Source organism: Phocoena phocoena, chromosome 11, assembly GCF_963924675.1.
Source record: "Phocoena phocoena chromosome 11, mPhoPho1.1, whole genome shotgun sequence".
Lineage (NCBI taxonomy): Eukaryota > Metazoa > Chordata > Mammalia > Artiodactyla > Phocoenidae > Phocoena > Phocoena phocoena.
Window position 1 is genome coordinate 60,258,629 of NC_089229.1, and position 24,526 is coordinate 60,283,154.

At 50.4% G+C, this 24,526-nt stretch overlaps 1 protein-coding gene and 1 pseudogene across 2 annotated transcripts; both read left to right on the plus strand.

The window, feature by feature from the left end:
* The first annotated feature begins 2,241 nt into the window (after positions 1-2,241).
* Positions 2,242-14,272, plus strand: CALCOCO1 (calcium binding and coiled-coil domain 1). Of its 2 annotated transcripts, XM_065887219.1 has the most exons (14): positions 2,242-2,397; positions 2,733-2,835; positions 3,571-3,761; positions 5,343-5,501; positions 5,905-6,053; positions 7,733-7,823; positions 9,735-9,890; positions 10,093-10,347; positions 10,807-10,932; positions 11,420-11,515; positions 11,883-11,991; positions 12,212-12,414; positions 13,030-13,136; positions 14,095-14,272. In XM_065887219.1, the coding sequence occupies exons 1-14, from the start codon at positions 2,242-2,244 to the stop codon at positions 14,270-14,272; spliced, it is 2,079 nt and encodes a 692-aa protein (XP_065743291.1). The 2 variants fall into 2 exon arrangements, with proteins under 2 accessions (XP_065743291.1, XP_065743292.1); XM_065887220.1 differs by lacking the exon at positions 9,735-9,890 and having other exon boundaries at positions 3,670-3,761.
* Positions 14,273-15,475: 1,203 nt separating this feature from the next.
* On the plus strand, positions 15,476-21,299 carry LOC136131377 (nucleolar protein 56 pseudogene; annotated as a pseudogene).
* Positions 21,300-24,526: the final 3,227 nt, after the last annotated feature.

Genomic DNA, 24,526 nt, shown 5'->3' on the forward strand with positions numbered 1-24,526 from the left:
ACAGCTGATCCGTCGGTGGGGTAAGAAACTTGGCCTAATTTGGGGGCGATCTTATGGGGGATCCCCCCACTTCCCAGACTGTCAAAGGATAATCTAAGGGAACCGTAGAAGGGGGAAGCAGGAGCGTTTGGGTGTTAACACTTTCCGTACTGGAGAAGCCACCCCGCTGTTTCGGGAGTTCTTGGTCTCAAGGGGGCCCTCATCAGGGGCTGCCCCCTGGCTGTTCTCGCCTCCCTCTCAGTCCTTCTCTATAAAGCTTGATAGGCCTAAGGGAGTTGTGAGGGAGGCTTAAGTCGGCTCGTTCTCGGCCCGGCAAGACTGGACCCCACAAACCTTCCCTTACCCCTAATCCCCCAAACCGCCAACCCCCGCGCCCCGCCACCAATCCAAAGGCCTTTACCACGCTGAATCCCTTGGCGCGGGGGAAGCTTCCAAGGTGTAGAGTGTCAAAGAACTCTAGAGCCCTACAGCGTGGGGGGCATGGGGACACCCCCCTCCCCGCCCCATGCAAACACCTGAATCTGGCTACACATATACACCTTAGTTGCCCAGAGTTCTCATTCAGGCGTGGGGGATATTTCCAGCTTTTTTGAATTTTGTTTGTGGGGAATAGTTGGGGTCCCCAGGACAATGTCTTTGAGGACAGTTCACCCCCTCTTAGAAAGCCAGAAGAATTGTATTTGGAAAAAAACATGGACTAGTTTTAACTAGGGATTTTTCAGAGATGAAAATTCAGAGAAACTTCTTGTCGTCAATTCAGTCTCTATTTTGGAGGGAGAAGTAGCTCCTTTTTGTAGAGCTGTCCCACCTTCCCTTCTTTACTGATTTTCTGTCCTCTTTTAAAGTCCCTACCCACCTGGCTTCAGCCTGGTGTGGGTTTGTGATGTTTGGGGGCGTGCACATGACTAGTGGCCATGGTTGATTGGACGTGCATTACTGTGACTGACACAGGACAAAGCTCAGTGGGCTGGAGATGAGAGATGACAAGGGCCATCTCACAGCCCTGGGCTTAGGAGTTCTCTTGACTGTTGTTATCTTTCCTCACTCTAGCCTCATATTTTCCATTGAACTCTCCCCACCTAACTTGGAACGCTTCATCTTAATCCCATCCTATAGCATGCCTCCAACTACCAATCCAAGCAGATGGAAGGGTTCAGGCACTTAGAATTGAGGCTAAGGGGAGCAGAGAAAATGGGGGGGGAGGGGAATACTAGCGATGGGTTAACGAACTGTCAAACCAGTAGTTTTCTAGCCCTGCTCCTGGCAAGACCTGAAGAGAAGAATATGAGGTTCTTTTTGAAACATTTCTCCTTCTCTCAACATTATGTGTACATTTCCCTTCCCAGGGCCCCTTACTTCCAGGCTGCCTACCCGGGGGTGGGGCTTTCCTGGCTCCAGGCCCCCACATTCCATCTCCCCGCAGCACCACGTTCCTGCTGAGTGTTTCACTCCACCCTTTGAAGCAGCCGCCTCCAGAATTCTTGACTTCCTGGAGGAATGAGTGAGGGACAGAACCTATCTTCCCTTTTATCCTCCCTTTCCCTTTGTTTCTTGGATGAGAGTGCAGGCTTTTTTTTTTTTTTTTGCTCATGGCGGAAGACAGCTGAGAGACGGGGAGAGAGGGTGAGAGTTCAGGGGCTTGAAGATTGGTCTCTTCGTACCCCCAGCCATATTCCAGCTCCAAAGACTCAGTCGTTACTTTCAGAGTTGCTGTTTTCAGGTGTCCTAAGTCGTTCCTGGGTATAGCTGGAGTGGGCAAGGAGGCCTGCTCAGAATGAGGGGGCCCCCCGCCTCAGTTGGACGTTGAATTCAAGAGCCAGAAGATGTAGGGGTTGGGGTGGGGAGATGGAGGCTGAAGAATTTGGAATGGTCAAGGCTATTAAGAGATGGAAAAGGAGGGACTACAGGAGGCCGAGCCTGGGAGACTGAGGCTTGGTCAATGGGGCTGTGAAAAGGGAGCAGAAATTAGAGAGCTCTTACCTCTAGAGAGAGTCTGTGACTCAGAGGGTACAGTGTGAGCCAGGATGGGTACTGACCCAGAAGGCCAGACCTATGCCCTAGAGACTAAGATTGATACCTCTAGAGGGTCCTAAACCCTCAGGGGCTGGAAACCAGATACGCCTTCATCTCCAGGAGCAGGGGCTGTGGGTGGGGACAGAGTTAGGGGGCAGAGAGAGAGGGGGAGACACTTCAGGATATTCAATCTTCATTTCATAGGAAGGCAGCCATCTCAGGGCCAGAATGGAAGAATCATCGCTAAGCCGGGCACCATCCCGGGGTGGAGTCAACTTTCTGAATGTGGCCCGGACCTACATCCCCAACACCAAGGTGGAGTGTCACTACACGCTCCCCCCAGGCACTGTGCCCAGTGCCAGCGACTGGATTGGCATCTTCAAGGTATCCCTGGACCCCCTTTTGGCTCAGGCTTACGGGCCATGGGTTGTCTGGAATAAGGGGAATTGATTTGGTTTCTGAATTCTCAACTTCATGATGATAGAGAGGAAGGGAGAACGAGGTCACATGACAAGGCCATGTGTGTAGGCGAAGCCCATCTCCCATCTTAGCCTTGCTCTCTCCTGACACACTAGCATCCCTCCACTTTCCCTGTCTCTCAGAATCCTTGCCACTGCAACACCATCCTACCCACCCCTGGTTCAATCCCTCAGCCTTTTCCGCCTTCCGGAGCTGGGAGTTGCATCACTATACCCCTCTCCCACCGGGGGCTTTGACAGGTGGAGGCTGCCTGTGTCCGGGATTACCACACGTTTGTGTGGTCTTCGGTGCCTGAAAGTGCAACTGATGGTTCCCCCATCCATGCCAGTGTCCAGTTCCAAGGTACAAGGGAAGAGGGAAAACCGGGAGGGAGGAGACAAGGGGATGGAGGTTTGGAAGAGGGTAGTGGTCTCGGCAGATACAGAATCATGGGATTTTCAAAGAATCAGGGATTCAGACAAGAAAGGAACTGTAAAAGGGCCGCTAGTCCTGCCTCTTACCAAAAAAGGAGGAACTCTTCTTGTGGGACTAGGGGGTAGGGAAGAGGGAAAAGTGGCTTCATATATTAACAAGAAGATTGGTCATTAGATTTCGAAAGACCCAGGTTCAAATCTCAGCTCTAATTACTTACAAGCTGTTTGACCTTGGGCAAATTATTTACCCTCTCTGTGTCTGTTATCTTAACAGTAAAAGGGGATGCCTGGCTTACAGGGACAATATGAAAATTTTAAATGATACAGATAAAGCTGTTGGCAAAGGGCCTGGTATGTAATGGGTACTCAGCAAATGGTAACTAGCATTGTTGTCGTTGTTGTTATTATTATTATTATTAAGGAGGGTAGGTTTGGGAAAGAGAGGAAAGAGAAGGCTAGGCAGAAAGGAGGGAGAAGAGTATCCCAGAGATCAGAAATAGCCTGTGAGAGGTGGAGAGGAGAGAAAACAGTCTATAGAACAGGTAACAAGGGGCTGGGGCCAAAGACAATGGATAATAAGACACATCAAGGGGAGGGGGAACCTGCTGAGCACTTGAGGGCCTGGGATCATATTGGGGTCCTGGGTCTGTACTTCTTCCCACAGCCAGCTACCTGCCCAAACCCGGAGCCCAGCTCTACCAGTTCCGGTACGTGAACCGCCAGGGCCGGGTGTGTGGGCAGAGCCCCCCTTTCCAGTTCCGAGAGCCACGGCCCATGGATGAACTGGTGACCCTGGAGGAGACTGACGGCGGCTCTGACATCCTGCTGGTTGTTCCCAAGGCAACTGTGCTGCAGGTGAGAGCAGAGCAACAGAGTTGCTCCTGGGCGAGGGTGCCGGAGGATAGCATTGCAAGGGGCCCCTTCACGCTTCACCCTCCCCTCGCTGTAGCTTCAACTGCAGACCTCACTGGGAGTTATACAAAGCCTTGCCTACAGGAAAGTCTCAATCTGACACAGACAGACACGAACACATAGGGTAGGAAAGCAAGCCACCCACAGGCCAACATCACTCAAGATTTCCTAAGAATTTTTTGAGGCTTCCTTCTCCAGGAGCCTTCCCTAGGCGCTAGAGGAAGATGCAAAGGGTAGAGGGAGGCCACGCAGGGAAGGAACACTGCAAGGAAGGGGAGTATGAGACCCACTTCCACGGCAAGTGAGGAGTGAGAACAGATCAGCAGGGCCCCAGGCCTGTGCAGCCACTACCCACATGTGGCTCTTAAGCGCTTGAAATGTGAGTGGTCTAAATTGAGGTGTTCTGTATGGATAAAATACACACCAGATTTGAAGACTTAGTATTTAAAAAAAGAATGTAGGGAACTCCCTGGCGGTGTACTGGTTAGGACTCCACACTCTCACTGCCGAGGACCTGGGTTCACACAAGCTGCGTGACACAGCCAAAACACACACACACACACACACACACACACACACACACACAATGTAAAAGATCTCAGTAATTGTTTATATTGATTACATGTTGAAATGATAACATTTTGGATTGACTGGGTTAGATAAATGAATTCCATCTGCTGCTTACTACTTTTCTTAAGTGTCTACTAGAAAATTTTAAATTATTTATGTAGCTTGTATTATTTTTCTGTTGGACCAAATACAGAAGAATTAGGGAGTGGAGGCAGATGTTAGCAAGGAAGACTTCCTGAAGGAAGGTGAAGGACAGGACTAGGTGGGGAGGAAGTACATTCCCCAGACGAGAGGACAGGCCTGAGGAAAGCTCAACAGGTGGGAATGAGTAGTTTGTGATTTACACAAACTCCTGCCCTGTGGAATCCTCTAAACATATGGAATCAATACAAGAATAGGAAGATGTTTATATCTTACATAAGTCAGAGGTGGGTGATCTCCTACCCGTGTTCTGTTTTTACATTCATTGTTCTCATTTAAACCTTAAAACAACCCAGGCTAAGGGATCACATTACAGATGAGAAGAGAGACTCAGAGAAGTTAAGTAACTTGTTCAAAGTCACCTAGCTAGTAAAAATTGTATTGGAGATTTAAACCCACATCTGTCTGACTCCAGAACAGATAGGGTAAAATTAGGGGAACCATCCCCTTTGTCCATGTGGATTGAGAAAGACTTCTGCCAGACAAGGGGTTCCTGCAATTGCTGGGCAAAGGAGGGACCAGGCCTCAGCGGGGAAAAGATAAGAGGGGTGGGCAGTTCAGCGTGCCAGGAGCTGGTGTGTCTAATGGGTGGTGGGCAGGGTTCAGTAGCACACCAGGCCTCCCCTGACTCGCCTCTATAGCCTGTACTGATGTAACTTCCCAGCCCTGACATGCATCTGCAGAGCGGTGGGGATGGGACCTTGGAATGGGCGCTTCACAGGCAGATTCCCCTTTTCATCTCGTCCCCTGTAGAACCAGCTGGACGAGAGCCAGCAAGAGAGGAATGACCTGATGCAGCTGAAGCTGCAGCTGGAGGGGCAGGTGACAGAGCTGAGGAGCCGAGTACAGGAGCTTGAGACGGCTCTGGCGTCCGCCAGGCAGGAGCACATGGCACTGGAGGAGCAGTACAAGGTGGGAGCAGGGCTGCTGGGGGGAGGGGCCTGCCTGCTCACCTGGGGTCCAAAATCTGAACCCAGTGAAGACAGTAAAGCGGAGACGTTAGTGGGCTGTTAAGATGGTGCTGGCATCTAAGATATAGGTTTAGGCAGTCACAAGTAGTGTTAAACTGGATATGATGGGAGACACGTCCCAAATTTGTAGTGAGACTCAGTTATCTGAACACAGGAGTGCTGAGTTAGGGTGGAGGTAGCCGTCTTCACCGGGAAGGGGATGTTCCCTCACAGTTTCTTCTTCAAGGAAGGTGACCGGGTAGAAGGGTGGATAGTCAAACTTAGGAGTTCTCCTAAGCCTTTACTGCACTCTTTGAGAGATGCATCTCAGCTTCCCTCTTCTTCTTGGGGAACCTTAATTCCAGGGGCTTTCCCGGTCCCACGGGGAGCTCACGGAAGAGAGGGACATCCTGAGCCGGCAACAGGGAGACCACGTGGCCCGCATCCTGGAGCTGGAAGATGACATCCAGACTATCAGTGAGAAGGTGCTGACGAAAGAGGTGGAGCTGGACAGGTGAGGGGACCCCTCTACCCCCATTACTTCCCTTTGCTTCCTGTGACCCTCGAACCCCAGCCTCCCGTGTCAGGTAGGCAAGACCTGCTCTCCATCTCACATGGTTTCTCTTTCCCTTCTCAACCTCACTCAGGGTATTCCAATTACTGGGGGTAATTTTTCTGCCAAGCTCGCTTCCATCTTTCCTAACCTATTCTGTATTCCTTACCTTTGGAAATAATCATCATTACCATCTATTGTGCAGCAAGGGCAAAGCAGGAGCTAGGAGTGGAGGATTTGGAAGAAGAGAATGGATAGGATGGTCCAGGCAAGATAAGAGAGGATGGAGTTCAGATTTTACGCCAGCAAAGCATAAGATTAGACTCTGTTCTCACTATTAGGAAACGTTAGAACCGGTGATCCAGAAATGTTATGGGATCTCTGCCCTGAAAAAAAGGTACAAATCATAGAATCTTAGCATTGGGAGGAATGTAAAGTATTTAAGAGGGTATGTGACGAAAGATCACTACCTCAGAAGGCAGCCTCTTTCAATATCAGACAGCTGTCATTTTTGTATCTCTTGTGTTGTATTTACCCTCCTGTAACTTTCATTCCTTGGTCCTGGTTTAGACCTCTGGGGCCGCATAGAATAAATTTCTTTCTTCTGCCAGACAACTATTCTTTCTACCAAATGGCACGAATATTGACCACCTCCCATGCCTGTCCTTCAGATTTTCACCAGAAGAAACACTTCTTTCATCAAATGACATAATTAAGTTTCTTTCATTCAGTACTGGTAGATTTGATATTTTCAGAAAAACTCTTTAAAGGAAAGAGGCATGCTATCCGAGACCCAGAATAAAAAGTGAGTTGATCACTAAGGCTTCTTCAGTCCAGGATATGTTAGTCTTGCCCGAGGGAGATACTAAATGTCTAGGTTCTAAATCATGGAATAGAAAAATTGGGATCAAACCGAGCATCTGGAAAAGATCAGGGGCTGTGTAGACCAGGGTTCAGCAAACTATGACCCACATGCCAAATCCAGCCTGCCACGCACGTGGTTTTGTACAGCCCACAAGGGAAGAATGGTTTTGACAATTTTTAATGGTTGAAAAACAAAAGAAGAGTAATATTTTGTGACATGTGAAAATCATATGAAATTCAAATTCCAGTGTTCATAAATAAAGTTTTACTGGAACGGCCATACTCATTCATTTACATATTGTCCATGGCTGCTTCCACATTCCAGTGGCAGCGTTGAGAGGTTGCCACAGAAGTCCACATGGCCTGCAGAGCCTAAAATATTTACTGTCAGGCCCTTTACAGATAACATCTGCCAACTTCTGACCTAGATCAAAAGTTTATCGTCAATAATGACTGCCCCTTGTCTAGAAAAGACTGAATTCCGGTCTCTTGATTTATTGCAAGCAACTGGGAAGCCATTAGCAGAACATCCCTTAAAGTGATACATAAGGAGAAAAGAACAACTGTTTATTTCTATATTCTGCTCTAAAACTAGGAATCTTGGGTACTTGGGGCTTAGAACTGGATCATCTTGGTTTGGGGATTTGGGCATCCCACAGAGAAGTGGAGGTCTGGGCTAGAGGAGCCCCAGCAGAAGGGCTCAAGACAGAAGTCTGAGTCTTTGTTCCTTCTCTGGTGACCAGTCGGTCTTCTGACATTGCATCCACCACTCACAGGGTTAGAGACACGGTGAAGGCCCTGACTCGGGAACAAGAGAAGCTCCTTGGGCAGCTGAAGGAAGTGCAGGCAGACAAGGAGCAAAGCGAGGTAAGGGCTCAGAGATGGTTTGCTTTCTCAATTATCCATCCAGTGCTTTACTATAAATTTACTTTTATAAATTCAAATGTATAACATTTACTTATAAAGCAATGAAAGCAATCAGATAATTTTGATGGATACCAGACTTGGAAATTGGAGGTTATGGATGACTGTCTTGTCAACCTCAGCAGCTAATATGTTTCTGTATCGTGTCATGGTTGTACAGTATTGAGAACACCTTGAGTCTCACGCACAAGCAGGTGCAAATGATAATTTTTAAGCTTCTACCTTGCGATCTCAGTTTGCTCTCCACGTCAATAGAAAATACAATTGAAACTTTATTCTGAGCTTTGCACAAAAATGAATTAACCTGGAAGCACATATCAGTGCTTGATGATCTCCAGTGTGCTAACTTGTGAGTTTGTGCATTGTTTTTCAACATAATTTTTCATAATTTGGAAGAAGTTGAAATCAAATATTTCAGCTTCTAAATGGCTTCATCAGAACCCTAGGCTTCTATGGGAGATGGTCTGAAAACCATTTGCTCAGCAGTGAAGAGTAGGTAGAATTTGAGTGGACAGAGATGAGAGGGAGGCCATTCTAGGAACAGAGGAACACGTGAGGAGCTTCCCTGGTGGCGCAGTGGTTAAGAATCCGCCTGCCAATGCAGGGGACACAGGTTTGAGACCTGGTCCGGGAGGATCCCACGTGCCGCGGAGCACCTCAGCCCGTGTGCCACAACTACTGAGCCTGCGCTCTAGAGCCCGCAAGCCACAACTACTGAGCCCTCGTGCCACGGCTACTGAAGCCCGAGCGCCTAGAGCCCGTGCTCTGCAACGAGAGAAGCCACCGCAATGAGAAGCCCGCGCACCACAATGAAGAGTAGCCCCCGCTCACTGCAAGTAGAGAAAGCCCACCCCAGCAACGAAGACCCAATGCAGCCATAAATAAATAAATAAACACATAAGTAAATACATAAATAAAAAACAAATACATTCTAAAAAAAAACCAAAAATACATGAGCAAAGGCTTAGAGTCCAGAACACTCAGAGCAGCTGAATGCGTGGGTAAAGAGTTTGAGGTAAGGCCTAGGTCAGATTGTAGAGGTTCTTGAGTTTAGTCTTTATTCTGTAAGCAGTGAGAGGCATTGATGATTTTCAAGTGGGGGACACATACTTAAAGAATGTTCTTAAAGAAGACTGATCTGGGAATTCCGGTCCAGTGCAGTCCAGTGGTTAGGACTCTGCACTTTCACTGCTGAGGGCTTGGCTTCAATCCCTGGTCGAGGAACTAAGATCCCACAAGCCACGTGGCGCGGCCAGGGGGAAAAAAGAAAAAAAGATTATTAATCTGATTGCCTTGTGGAAAATGAGCTAGTTGTGAGATTATTCAGTAGTCCAAGCAAGAAATGACCAGAGCCTGAGCTAATGTGGTCGTGGTAACAGTAGAAAAGAGAAAATGGCTGTGAACAAGATGGAGGATGGAGAAGCGTCCATCCTTTGGGCCACTAGGGAGAGAACAGAACCACACGTGGCACTGAGGTATCCAGCCCAAGTGACTTGAGAAGTAGTTAGTGCCATGGACAGAAACAAGAGTGGCAAGGACGGGGGTAGAGTGGGAGGTAGAATATGCCGAGCGAGTGAGGCCTGCAGGACATCCAGATTGAGTTTTGATCGAAAAGGAAGAGCGGGGAAGCAGACATGGGGCAGGGGAAGACCGCAGGCCGTGCCACTGGAGACGGGTTGCTCAGGATTGAGACGCTTTGCACTGAGAACCCAGGAAGGGCTGGCCAGGGTTGAATGCTTGAGTTTGTGTTAAATCTGAGGAGTGGAACCTTGGCTTCTCTCATCACAGAGGCCCACCTCCATGGCCACCCCAAATATGTATCCCCTTTCCTTACCTGCTCTCTGCTGCCATCAGGCTGAGCTCCAGGTGGCACAGCAGGAGAACTGTCGCTTGAGTTTGGAGCTGCAGGAGGCCAGGGGCTGGCAGGAGGAGCAGATTGCTCAGGCCCAGCGACTGAAGGACAAGATGGCCCAGATGAAGGACACCCTCGGCCAGGCCCAACAGCGGGTGGTGAGTGAAGCCCCTAGGCAACAGGGAGTGGAGAATGTTCCAGGGCTGGTTGTAGACAAGTATGGGAGAAAGACATGGCTCAAGATTAAACAACCCAATCCTGAGTCCTGATGCGGTGGGGGAGTGGAGGGAGCCTAGTTACCTTCCGGGCTCACAAATGACTCACTGGGAGCCCTGATTCCATCTCCTCCTTTCTCCTGAGGCTGAGCTGGAGCCCCTGAAGGAGCAGCTTCGGGGGGCCCAGGAGCTTGCAGCCTCGAGCCAGCAGAAAGCCGCCCTTCTTGGGGAGGAGCTGGCCAGCGCAGCGGGAGCCAGGGACCGCACCATAGCCGAGCTGCACCGCAGCCGCCTGGAGGTGGCTGGAGTCAACGGCAGGCTGGCTGAGCTCAGTCTGCACTTGAAGGAGGAGAAAAGCCAGTGGAGCAAGGAGCGGGCGGGGCTGCTGCAGAGTGTGGAGGTAGAGGGATGGGGGGACCTGCAGGCTCCTGGCTGCTGCTGCGCGCACCTCGTGTGGTCAGATCCCCTGGGAGGAGAGAGGCGGGGGTGAGAACCTTAGAGGACTTACGGGTGGGGAGGGGCTGTGAGGGAGGTACAGTCGCTGTCCAGGTGTGGCCCCGCCCTGAGCAGAGTGTCTAGATCCTGATCTCTGTAGCACCTGTCTTGGTTACCATCTTGATTCAGAAACATTTACCGTCCTAGGCGCCGGCCCTGCCGTGATACCCATCCCTGATCAGCAAGGCGCCCTGCTGTCAGGGACCTTCCTCCATTTGGGGGTACAGGGGATAAGGAAGGCAAGAAGGGGAAATCACTCCAAAATATTCAGTTAAATAAAGAAGGGACACAGTGAGGAATGGTGCTGTTGCCAGTGGCATCCCATTTCCTTTACCCTCCCGTTTTCATTTTCGGCGTCTCCCAGGCCGAGAAGGACAAGATCCTAAAGCTGAGTGCAGAGGTACTTCGACTGGAAAAGGCAGTACAGGAGGAGAAGACCCAGAACCAAGTGTTCAAGACTGAGCTGGCCCAGGAAAAGGATTCTAGCCTGGTGAGGCGCCCGGCCACCCGAGAGTCCTGGGCCCGGGCGTCCTGAGGCATCAGTGCCCCTTCCCTCTGTCTTGGCTGTGGGCTCAGAAGTTCTAGGCACTCATTTCCCACTTGCACGCCCCCCGGCCCTCGTTGGTTCGAAGCATGCCATGTCCCTTTCTGCTCTCGGCACACATTCTGGGCCCAGTAGGGATGACTTAGGCGAATTCTAGAGTGCCCCCTGCTATGACCGAGCCCTCTGCACCCCAGCCCAGAGGCAGTCATCCTCTGGTCCCCACTTGGGAGACAGAGACTAGGACTCAGGTGAGTCTCCTGCAGCCAAGACAAGGGACTCGTGGAAGCAGAGTGTCGGAGCCTCCTGTGTGTCAGGGCAAGAGAGGAGCGAAGGCACGGAGAGTCGTGGTTCTAGATTGTTGCATCCAGGTCAGAGCCCAGCTTCTGGGAGGTACCTTCTAGGCTCCAGATACCCTCTGGCCCTTTCTGCTCAGGTGCAGTTGTCAGAGAGTAGGCGGGAGCTGGTGGAGCTGCGGTCAGCCCTGCGCGTGCTCCAGAAGGAAAAGGAGCAGCTCCAGGAGGAGAAGCAGGTGAGAAGCCACAACCCAGCCCGCTGGAGGCCCCAGCGGGGGACTTGAGGGCTGGAAACTTGGTATCTTCTTGTCACCTCTTGGCTTAGAAACTGGCATCAGTGAAGAGGGCCCCAAGGCTAAAAATGGGACCATGGCTCCCCTTATTAGCTGCCTTGGCAGGACAGGGGAGGGTTGCTGGGGGAAGAAGGGGTGAAAGAGGGCTGGGGGCTGTGGGGGGAGGATCTGCCTTAAACTGCCCCCCCTTTGGCAAAAGCGTCTAATCCTGAGGCGCTCAGAGTTCACCCTGGATGCAAGAGAAGGCTGTGCAGGGCTGCATGGCTCACATCTTCCCAGCCGCTCACATGTCCTTCCTCCCCACCTCCAGGAACTGCTAGAGTACATGAGAAAGCTGGAGGCCCGCCTGGAGAAGGTGGCAGACGAGAAGTGGAATGAGGACCCTGCCACAGAGGACGAGGAGGCCGCTGCGGGGCTGCGTCTGTACACCCCCAGTCTTGGGACACCTCTTCCCCGCTCTCCCTCCCTGTGTTGGGAAAGCTCCACATGACCCCTCTGGGAGCTGCCTCTGCCCTCTGTTTTGCCTTTTTCCTTCCCAGACCCTGGCCCCTGATTAGCTTAACTGTATCCCTCATCCAGAGAAGCCGACCCTCTAACAATGCTTCCTTCTTTCTTCTCCGCCCACTCCCTCACCTGCAGGCTGCCCAGTGGCTCTGACAGACTCAGAGGATGAGTCTCCAGAAGACATGAGGCTCCCGCCCTATGGTCTGTGTGAGCGTGGAGACCTGGGCTCCTCCCCTGCCACAGGGCCACGAGAGGCTTCTCCCCTAGTTGTCATCAGCCAGCCGGCTCCCATCGCTCCTCACCTCTCAGGACCAGCTGAGGACAGTAGCTCTGACTCTGTGAGCATGGAGGGGAGATGGGGCAGGGGCAGGGACAAGAGGTAGGACCAACCCCAAGTGGCCCAGCCTCCAGAGCAGGCAGTCTTAGCCATACAGGGCTCTCTTTTCTTGGGGGAGAGCGGGCAGGCACAGGCTCTCTTCAGGGCCACCAAGTGGACACCAGTCTGACCCAGTAGCCACTGTGCTGCCAGCGGCTCCTCCCCACACCCGTTCTCTTCCTGTGCACCAGCCCTCATCAAAACACTTCTCCTGGGCTTCCCTGGTGGCGCAGTGGTTGAGAGTCCGCCTGCCGATGCAGGGGACACAGGTTCATGCCCCAGTCTGGGAAGATCCCACATGCCGCGGAGCGGCTGGACCCGTGAGCCATGGCCGCTGAGCCTGCGCGTCCGGAGCCTGTGCTCCGCAACGGGAGAGGCCTCAACAGTGAGAGGCCCGCGTACCGCAAAAAACAAACAAACAAACAAAACAAAACAAAAAAAACACTTCTCCTGCTCCACTCTTACTACAACTCTCTGTTAACAGTCCCGGCCTAGACTTCCCTTACCTGTCCCAGTGTGCTGCTCCCCCATCTGGGGACACTACCCCAAAACTCAACTCTATCCCTTTGGTGCCCAGGAGGCTGAAGATGAGAAGTCAGTCCTGATGGCAGCTGTGCAGAGTGGTGGTGAGGAGGCCAACCTGCTACTTCCGGAACTGGGCAATGCCTTCTATGACATGGCCAGGTGAGGGCCAAAGGGGGAGGACAGGAGGGAGGTGGGAGGATGCCAGCGGATAGGGCATCCAGGTGAACAGTCCTCATGCCCTTCCCCCAACCTCCCTCTTCTTGGCCCCAACCAAGAAAAAGATACAGTTGTATTGACACACAAAATGACCCACCACTCCAAATCACTGGTGCCTATCAATGCACGTGCGCACTCAGAGGCCCTGCCTTTAACTGGCTTCTGTGTTGTTCTAGCAGCACCATCTTCCGTGGAGCCCAAATTTCCCTGCATCCCCTCTCTCCTGCCCCTACCCCTTCCCCAACCACCAGGTAAGTACCTAGGCTCTGTCAGGGATTGAAGAGAGGAGACCAAGGCTCCTTGGGACAGGAACAGAAAGAAGACTGGGGTCCAGCATCCATCTGGTCGCCCCTTAGATGCTATCCCTCTTCCCTGACTTCCCTGGGGGACGCTTTGGGTGGGGAATTCCAAGTATCAGATTGCCCGCTACCTTCCCTTTTCTTCCACAGTTCAAGAGGGGGAGGCAGGAGGGAAGAGAGATCTTATCATCCAGCCCCCTGCTTTGCCTGGATGTGAGATGGGCTCAGGGCAGGGAGCGGGTGATGCTGTCATCCTTCCAGGCTGGAGCAGGAAGATGAAGGACGATGTCAGACTCATTTTCAGCCTCATTAGGCAGCAGACGGAGATGGAGGGAGGAGAGCAGGAGGTTGGGGGATGGGCTCTGTACTAGAGAAACCAGCAGGCACTAAAGACAAGAGGGCATGGGGAGCTGGGAAACTAAGGCTTCCAGTATTGTGGGGAGAGGGATACTATGAGAGGCTAGCAGAGGGAACTGCCAGGGCGCTGCATTAGGAACAGGGTCATCTGGGAGCCCACATGTGTGGGTCCCTCTCCCAGAGGTCCAAAAGCCAGGAAGGCAGTGGAGCGCACTGACCTTCTCCTTTCTCCTGTCTCTCTTTAGTGGCTTTGCGGCGGGTCCCTTGTCAGAGGCCAGCACTGGGGGCCCTACCACCCCCCCATGGAAGGAGTGTCCTATTTGTAAGGAACGCTTCCCAGCCGAGAGCGATAAGGATGCCCTGGAGGACCACGTGGATGGACACTTCTTTTTCAGCACCCAGGACCCCTTCACCTTTGAATGATCCCACCCCCGCACCCCCAGTACACACACGAATACACACTTACACACATGCACACACTCATGCATAGACGTACACTTAGGTTTCATGCCTCTTTTCCAACACACTCAGCTCCATGATATTCTGTTGCCCGAGACCCGCTCCTGTGTGATTTCATCCCAAGCTCTCCAACTTCATCCTCTGCTACCTGGCTCTTCTGTCCAGGCAGGGGTTCCTTCTTGGAAGCAGTGGCTGAATTTACTCCCTGAAAGTGGTTTTGGAGGAACCCGGATGGAGGGGGCCTTCTCCAGGGGGAATCATATCACCCCCTCCTGGTCCTGGTTGCTTCTGTCACTCACACCAGCCACTACACCACCACCACCACACACACACACACACACACACACACACACACACACACACTCACACACTCACACGCTGATGCCCTGAAGCCAATTCCTGGGGCACCCCACCCTCTCTTGTTTGGGGTGTGTGTTTGTTTACCTGAGTTTTCCCTGGGGCCTGGATTGACATCATGACCTCTTTAGGTCTCTACCAGTTCTGAACCTCCCTGGTTCCTCCTTCTTTTGCCCCACTGCCTTCCATACCCCAGCCCAGCCTTTTCTATACCATTAGATATTAAGTTTGGATGTTTCTTTTGTATTTTTGAGGTTTTCTGTACTCTATCTCCTGTCCCTCCCTACCACCACCCCCCAGGGTCCTCACATGGAAAGAAATGATGCGTTTGTGCCTTCTGTAAGGGATGGGAGAACAAATGGTCCCAGGTGTCCCCACTTGCCAGCCCTCCCTCCCTTTCCAGGTCCCCCCTCAGCAATAAGAGCTTCCCCCCTGCCATATCCCTCTCCCTACCTGTAGCTGGACAAATATATTTATATGATATGTATAACTATTCTAATAAAATGTGTTCTTATCATGAGGTGTGGCTGGATCAGAGAAGGTCAAGACCTCTGGCGCTTAGACCTTAGTGGAGGGAAGAGGGAGGGAGGAAGGGACCCCCTCACCCCACCCCTGCTGCCTAGGGGAGGAGGCTGTTGGTATTTTCCCATCTTGCCCTTCCCTGGTGTGCTGGCCACCAGTGAGAAGAGAGGAGGGAGGAAACTTTGTCTCAGGTGGGGTCTGGCTTGGGGAACACTGCAGTGCAGGAGGGAGCAAACTGAGGGGGAGGGAAGGGTTTAGTCCCAGGGGTGGGGCAGTGAGGGACCTCGGATGGGCCAAGGTGAGTGCCTTGGGAGTGGGGGGAGGTTTCCGCCGCTGAGACCTTCACTCTCCAAAGCAGCCTTCACTGTACTTTGAGCCAAAGGACAGGCATTACTCCTGTGAAGAGTGCACACCTGAGTATCCACTTCGTAAAAAATATCCTGAACCTCCTACCTCTAGAGATTATTTGAGTTCCTCCCAGCCCTGCCTCCCTCTCTCCCTCTGTTGCCATCCTCACACACCCATATGGACACGCAGACTCCACAATCACAAAAACACATTCATCCACTCTAACCAGCTTCACAGGCTAGGCAGACACACACACACAGCATCACAAAGCATGTATTAAGGACCCACGTGCTCACCAAGACTCTCAGCAATGCCTGGCATTAACCGTGCCTACAGCCCCCTGGTTTCCATCCCAATAGCTCCCTTATCAGCCACCCCCGTTCCCTTCAGGGCCTGTGGGTGGGCCACCCCCACCATCCCCTCTCTCCATCCACCTGAAACCCTCCTGCCCACCCCCCTTCCAACCCCACCTGGGTGACATCTTACATCCTTCCTTCTTCCCTCACATTGCTGTCTCCTAGCAACCCCATCTCGTTCCCTGAATCCCTTCCAAGGAAATTAGAGATAATGGATCTCTCCTCTCTCCATCTCAACTCCTCTTTATTGATCCTACTTTAATGAAAGTTAATTATAACAATGATTTAATTAATAGAATCCCTCTCTTCCTTTATTGCTTCCCGCATTAAGACTATTAATAAATACGAGCCGGGCTGACAGAGGCATCCATCACCGGCCTGGGATTCCCCCCATCCCTCCTTTTTCCCTCCCCCATCCCCTCCCTCTCTTGGCCTGTAAACTTGCCGGGGTTGTGGGGGTTAATCAGAGAGGAATTATGAGCCAACATCCCCAGCAGGAGGTGCATTTAATGAAATCGCTTGTGATTTATGTCTGGGGGAGGTTGGGGAGGGAAGAACCTGGAACCCAGACATCCTGCTTCTAGAAGGATGCCCCCCCCCGCCACTAGTGCAGAAGAGGAGGAAGGGCGACAGAAAGAGGGACCCAGGGCCTTTACTGCCATCCCACAGCCCCTGCAAAGCCGCACACACACCAGCAGGGGCCACATGGGTAGCTAGCTGCACAAGGCCATTGACACAGACACTGCCAGACTAAAAGCACTTACGACGACTGCAGCATAAGTTCTGTTCTTTCCCACCTCCAAAACTGCATGGGTCATTTTCACCTCTTTCCTTTCCCCCCAGCCCAGTTCTGCCTCACTTTCCCAAGCTTGTTCCATACTCCCCTCTTCCACGAAGTCCCCCAGTCCCTCATTGGACCCCTTAACCTGGGTATCTAGAGTTTCCAGTCCCTCCTTTCTCTGCCCTTCGTATGTCTTCAGGTGTGCAGTCGGCACCTTCAGACTAGGAGTTCCCCAGAAATGTAGAGCCATTTCTCTTCGTCACTTACGATTTGTCTACCCCAAGGTCCAGTGCATGGCCCCAACACAAGGAGCTCAGGGGAGAGTAGCTGACTGCATGGGCAGGGAGGGAAGACAGCTGGGTTCCAACTGGAGTTCTTTCTCCTACTCACCATGCGGTATTTGGCAACTCAGCCTTCCTACTGTATCCCTCCTGTAAGGGATCGTCTCTCTCCCTCTTGCTTCCCAGTATTCTTGCAGAAAGTGATGGACCTGAATGGGCTCAGACCAAGTAGCAGCAGATAGGAACTCAGGTGTCAGTATTTGGTGAAAGATGAATGAATCCAAACATCACTCCCCACTTACAGAACCACAGTGGCTGCCTATTACCTACAGGAATGCGATGTGCAGATCGTTCAGTGTGCCCGTCGGGGTCTTCACCAACTTGCCTTTCCATTCCCCATCCTACCCTAAGGAACCCTGGAGTCCACTTTTACACAACCACTCCACAGAAATAGGCACTGCTCTTGCATGCCTCTGAACACATGCTTTCGCCTCAGCTCAAAAGATAGCTCCTCCGAGAAGCCTTCCGTGATTTCCTCCATTATCCTCTGTGATACTACACATAGCACTTTGTAAAAACTCACTATATCATGTTCACAAGTTTTTCTTCTCTCTCGACTATAAGCAGCTTGAGGGTAGGTTCTGTGTTTGTACATCTCTTGTCCCTGAAGTCCAGTACAGAAACTGGCACATAGGGCCAGTCCTCCAAAAATAATTTTTTTAGTTATTTTAATAAAATACTCCATACATACAAAAGAAGATATATATGTCCATATACAAGGGATAAAGAATAATAAAGTGCACATTATTGGACTTACTAACCAGCTTTAAAAACATTACCAGTACCTTTGAAGTGCCCTGTGTGGCCTGAAAGAACAAGATGTGATGTCAGTTAGGATACAGAGATTCCATGCAAGCAACTATACTCCAATAAAAACTAATTTAAAAAAAGAAAAAGAATGGCAAAATACTCTACATTTTAAAAAATTAAAAAATAAAATCTTTACAGGAAAAAAAGAGATTTCATGCATTCATTCAAAAAAACTTTATGGAGTGTTCTTTATGGGTCAATTGCTGGGACTAGAGATGGAACAGTCAAAAACCCTGCCCTCAAAGAGCTCACAGTCAATATAAACTAACAAATAGAAGAAAACAAGGTAAGCGCTACTTTAGAGATACGCACAGTATGCTGTGGGACCACAGAGAACAGGTACTTAATTAACCAAGACTCGGAAGACAAAGCTTCCTGTGGGTGATGATATGGGGGCTGAGTCTTAAACAGTGTGTACACGGGAGCCCAGAGTGTGCAGGCAGATGGGACAAGACGGCAAAGACCTAATTCACTCAGAAATCTCAACACTCAGAGCTGCCGAATGAGGATCGGACACGATGTGGGAAGTGAGGCTGGAACGACGGATAATAGACCTTTACTCATACATTTCCTCAACAAATACTCACTGAATGCCCACTATGTGCCAGGTGCTGTCTTAGGCACTGGGAATCTGCATGAACGGATAGGAATGCCTGCCCTCAAGGAGCTTACACTCTATTGCCGGATCATGAAAGTCCAAAGAAACCAGTTAGGAACCCACTGTAATAACCCAGGCCAGGAAAGTGAGCCCTGAACTAGGGAATTCTCTGGCAGTCCAATGGTTAGGACTTGGCACTTTCCCTGGCCCGGGTTCAATCCCTGGTCAGAGAACTAAGATCCTGCAAACCGCATGGCAAGGTCCCCCAACCAAAAAAAAAAAACAACAGTGAGCACTGAACTTAAGTAGTGTCAAGAGGAAAAGAAGCAGAATTCTTCAGGGTACAGAATTAATGGGACTTGATAATCAGATATGGGAATTGAACAGAAGGAGTCCTGTTGATCCCAGGTTTCTGGTTTCAATGACCAGATAACCAGTGATGCCATTCACCAAATTAATAATACAAATGGAGAAATCATACATTGAGGGAAAAGATGATTCGTGCCGTTTTGTCTTGTTGAATTCCCAATGTCTTTGGGATCGTTCAAAGGAGAGAACTCCAGTAGACAATTGGATAGATATTTAAGTCCGGAGCTCAGAAGGGTTTAGAGCTGGAGATAGAGACTTAAGATCCTTGTAAATAAAGGTGATACAAGTGAAGATAGATTACCCAGGTCTCCCTGCATGTAGAGTGAGAGGTAAGAGGACCAAGGGCAGCACCCAGGAGACCATCAACATGGAAGGGAAGGATGGAGAGTGCCAAATCACGGAGAAGATAGAAGGATCGATCAGAGAGATAGGAAGCAACTGGGGACAGATGAGTCAAGGAGAAAGGCCAGCGGCGGCAGGTGTAGCAGAGAAGCCAGGGAAAGTATCCCTGGAAACGGCTGGTTTAGCAGCCAGGAGGTCACTGGCAGCTCAGCAAGAGGCGCTTAAGGAGTGTGTTGCCGGTGGAAGTTATTGTGCAGCTGGACTTCACAGAGCCTGCAATAGATACCCTGCAATAGACACGCAATTCTTCTGACCCGTGGGAATTGGGAATATGTCTCCATACTCACAGAAGAACAAGGACTCCTATGTCAAGGTGTCAGAAGAATCAAGGGTGGGAACCAAGATGTCTGGATCTAACATCAAAGATCCTGCAGGCTCGAGGCACGCTCTAAGCCTGCGCTCCACTATGGTGGCCACCAGCCACATGCCGCTACCGAACACTTGATTTTTTTTTTTTTTTTTTTTTGCCACATGGCATTCGGGATCTTAGTTCCCTGACCAGGGATCGAACACATGTCCTCTGCAGTGGAAGTGCAGAGTCCTAACCACTGGACCACCAGGGAATTCCCCACTACTAAACGCTAGAAATGTGGCTAGTACAGATTGAGATTTGTCAACTGCAAACTGCATAACAAATCTCAGATTTAACACCAAAAAGAAAAATGAATTTAAAATAATGTTATATTGATTGCATGTTGAAGGGATATAATATTTTGGATACGTTGGGTTAAATAAAATATATTATTAAAGTTAGTTTCACCCTCTCCCGTTGCGGAGCACAGGCTCCAGATGCGCAGGCTCGGCGGCCATGGCTCACGGGCCCAGCCGCTCCGCGGCATGCGGGACCCTCCCGGACCGGGGCACGAACCCGTGTCCCCTGCATCGGCAGGCGGACTCTCAACCACTGCGCCACCAGGGAAGCCCCTTTTTTACTTTTTAAAATGTGGCTACTAGAAGACTTTATGTATGTGGCCCATATTAAATTTCTACTGCACAGGGACTTCCGTGGTGGTCCAGTGGTAAAGAATCCGCCTTCTGATGCAGTGGACGCAGGTTCGATCCCTGGTCAGGGAACGAAGATCCCGCATGCTGCAAGGCAACTAAGCCCACGCACCACAAATACTGAGTCTGAGCGCCTCAACTAGAGAGCCCATGAGCTCTGGAGCCCTCACGCCACAACTAGAGAGAAGCCCGCGCGCTGCAACAATAAAGATCCCGCATGCCGCAACTAAGACCCGACGCAGTGATGGCCAGTCCTGGTGTCTGAGTGATTCAATGGGTCCAGCACAGGGACCAACTTTCCAGAGCCCTGAGGACAAAGGGTAACACCCCAAAATATGGACTCATTTTCCACTCTACGTTCATTGGCCGAGCAGCTGCCAAGAACAGAGGCCGCATCTCCCGATACCTGGCAAACAAATGCAGTATTGCCTCACGAATCGATTGCTTCTCTGAGGTACCTACCAGTGTATTTGGGGAGAGGCTTCGAGAACAAGTTGAGGAGCGGCTGTCCTATGAGACTGGAGAGATTCCACGAAAGAATCTGGATGTCACGAAGGAGGCAATCGTTCGGGCAGAGGAAGCAGCTGCTGAGATTACTAGGAAGCTGGAGAAACAGTAGAAGAAACGCTTGAAGAAGGAAAAGAAAAGACTGGCTGCGATTGCCCTGGCGTCTTCAGAAAACAGCAGTAGGACCCCGGAGGAATGTGAGGAGACAAGTGCAAGACCCAAAAAGAAGCAAAAGCAAAAGCCCCAGGAGGCTCCTCAGGAGAATGGAATGGAAGACCCATCCGTCTCCTCCAAACCCAAAAAGAAGAAATCTTTTTCCAAGGAGGAGCTGGTTGGTGATCTTGAAGAGACAGCTGGCAGTGGAAGTCTTACCAAGAGGAAGAAATCTTTCCCCAAAGAGGAACCAGATAGTGACCCTGAAGAGTCAGGAAACAAGAGGGTCCCCAAGAAAAAGAGGAAATTCTCTTCCAAGGAGGAGCCTCTCAGCAGTGGACCTGAAGAGGCTGCTGCCAGCAAGAGCAACAGCTCCAAGAAAAAGAAAAAGCTCTGAAAGCTATCGCAGGAAAATGAGAATGGACATTTCCCTAGTAGGGCATAACTTACAGAGATATTTCCCAACCCATCCCCTATAGCCCAATAAAAATAAAATTAAAAAAATTTTAAAGACCCGACGCAGCCAAAATAAATAAATAAATAAATAGACATTCTTCTATTAAAAAAAAAAAGGATTTCTACTGTACAGCACTAACACTGAATAGGAGAATAGGACACCCACAACCTGGACATCCCTAGACTCCCAACAACCCTCCTAGCAGAAAGAGAAATGCCTGGAATTCCCAAGACTGCATTCTATAGGCACCTGTATGTCTCAAGCTCCCAACGCCAGAACCTATGGCAAGAGATTCCAGTGCTCGATACCCGACCTCTGGGTATCTCTGTCCCTGTCCCTCTTTCTCCAGGTCTGTTGATAATCAGGTAAGAGCAGAAATGTCCCGTTCTAACTCTCATAAAAGTGGACTTTTTTTCCCAGGTTAGAGTTCCGAATCTCTCTCCCAGCCCTAAATTTAGAAGCCATGTCTTCTCCCTGTTTTCCCCATTTCTCAACTCCTTCTTTGCCTTTCTGAAACCTTGGAAATCTCTCAAACTGGTAGAAACACGGTGTTGTGGCAATCACCAGGCCTTAGAGACCTCTAGACTTCATTTGTCATAGTTCCTAACCATGTGACCTGGAGCAAAACACCTCACCTCTCTGAGCCCTCATCTGCGAAATGTGGATAACGCCTACCTGGAACAGTTCATGTGATGATTATATGAGATCAGATGTGTAAAATGCCTTGTACAGAGCTCCACCCACAGTAGTTACTTTGGAATTTGGGGTTTCCCACTTTGTGTCTGTCTTACCCCTGCGTGTCTGGAGAACTGGGAAAAGAAACAGCAAACTCAGGCTCTTATACATGGGCTGATAGAACCTCAAAACCAAAAAGGTGCTTAGAGATATATCTCCGACTTCTCATTCAGTGCAGCAATTCCCTGGACTCCACCCCTAGTTGATATTCATCCAACCTCTGCTTATACATCTCTAGGGGCCATTAATTGGTTCACTTAATAAACAAGAACAAGGCACTATGGGAGCCACAAAGAAGGGCAGACACAGATCTTGCTATTAAAGAGCCTATTTATATATTAGCACAAAGGGTATACAGAGAAATTACTATAACATAAGGTAAATGTGGTATGCGCCAATCAAGATGCCATGACAGAGAGCCAACAACCTTGCAAGTTAATTCATGTGCAACGAAGTGTAGCTCTAGGGACTTCCCTGGCAGTCCAGTGGTTAAGACTTCGCCTTCCAGTTCAGGGGGTGCAAGTTTGATCCCTGTTTGGGGAGCTAAGATCCCACATGCCTCATGGCCAAAAAACCAAAACATAAAACAGAAGCAATATTGTAACAAATTAAATAAAGATTTAAAAAACTGGTCCACATCAAAAAAATCTTAAAAACAAAAAAAATGTAGCTCTGATGTTAAAATCCCTCCCAAATCCCAGACCTCAGTTTTCCCATTCATTTCATGGAAAATGGGACAAGATCCTTCCACACTAGATCATGGATCATTCTTAAGGAGGACATTTTTGTAATAACCTCTAAAATTTCAGGAGGGTGTGAACATGGAAAAGGCTAAATTGGATGAATGGGAGCACAGGTGTGAGGAGAACTGCAAGATCTTCTGGCCTCTTCTGTATCAGAATTTCTGGGAGTCCCTAGAAGTCTACCCCACCCTCTACATATTACCAGCAATTCCTGTCCCCCTGGAAAGCCCTGCACATCCCTACCCTCAGGACTTATCCAACTGTTTTCCTGTCTGCTTTTCTTTTCCTTTTCACCCCATCCTTCTTACATTTTTCCCCTCTTTTATCAGCATCTCTATAATTTTCTTTGGGTCCATCTCTGCTTTAGTCCCTCTCATCATGTTGATTTGGGGTATCTGTTATTCTCGAGGTCCTTCTGCCTCTGTCTTGGTCTCCCTCTCTTTTACTCTTTCATCATACTCAGTTTCTTGGTGGGTTTCCATTTTCGGTCTCTGCCCTCGCTTTCTCCCCAGCGGCCGCAAAGCCATAAACCCAGCCGGCCCTGCAGCAGGCAGTCGCCAATCACTGGGCTCCAGAAGTTGCGGGGAGGGGGCTGCAGAGAGAAGGGGGCATGGGAAAGCTGGGGCGCTGCTGCTACACCAGGGGAGGGGAGAGGCAGAAAAGATCAGAGAGATGTCACTCCCAGAAGGCAGCCACAGCTTCCCTGCAGGGAGCAGACACCTGGCCCTTCTTTCTGTTGTGAGCCAGGGTACATGGGTCCCTCCACTGTACGCCCCAAATCGTGGTTTCTCATCCAAAAACCACAGGCCGCAGATCACCCACTCCACCAGAGATTTGTCTCCTCCTTCATTCTTAGGTTCTCCCAAGATGAGGGAGCTAAAGGACCCTGGGAGTCTGAGGATGTTTGCGACACATCCTTCCTTACACGAACATTGGGACAATAAAAGAACGGTCACGACAGGGTGTTGGGAAGGCACTGAGAGGAGGGAGAAGCTTAATTGGCCAAGGATGAACCAGAAGGTTGGGCACTCCAAGCTCCTTACCAGCTCCCTGGCATCACTAAAGCAGGATGACAGCCTGAATCCCTGGTCCCTGGTCTAGGCTGGGATTGGGCAGTTTAGGTGCTGCATAAGGGGCAACTATCCAGCTCGCGGTAAGAAGCTACAAGGCCTGGGGAAGGGGAGGGGGGCTAGAAAGGGAAAGCAGGAAAGGGGAGGGATCAGAGAGAGATTTTAGGAGAAGAGCAGAGGAGGAGGAATATTCTGTCCTGTGAGGGCCGAAGGAGACTGGCCCAGCAAGTGGTAATTCCTGGTGTGCTGGCGACCCCTGCTGGCTGCACACTCCACCGACTGGGAGAAGGGAAGGAACAGCCAGCCTCCGTTGAGTCCCAGCATGGGTTAAATGTGACAGTGAGTTTTGTGAGCGTGTCACTGTACAGCAGTGACGGTGCCTGTAGCACCACCCCTAATTATATACGGGCGCCCCTGGGTGATGATAGTAATGTGACCGGGCACAAAGGCCATAATATTCAGCCTCTGAACCCCTGGCTCCCCTGCAGGGAGTCCAGACTGGGAAGGGTGAGGTCTTTGAGCCCAACATACTCCTCACCAACGTCAAGTCAGTGTATAAATCCACCCAGTGAGGCTCTGCTTGCGTCAAAGTAAAATTAACCTGTCCGAGTTTAGGGGGGAAAGTGTGGGCTTTGGATGCAGACTTACCTGGGTTACAATCCTGATC

Excerpts from the sequence above, each read along its gene's own strand:
- CALCOCO1 (XM_065887219.1), top strand. The coding sequence starts at position 2,242 with ATGGAAGAATCATCGCTAAGCCGGGCACCATCCCGGGGTGGAGTCAAC. Across the intron at positions 5,502-5,904 it reads CACTGGAGGAGCAGTACAAG|GGGCTTTCCCGGTCCCACGG; the intron begins GTGGGAGCAGGG and ends CCTTAATTCCAG. Across the intron at positions 9,891-10,092 it reads GCCAGGCCCAACAGCGGGTG|GCTGAGCTGGAGCCCCTGAA; the intron begins GTGAGTGAAGCC and ends CTTTCTCCTGAG.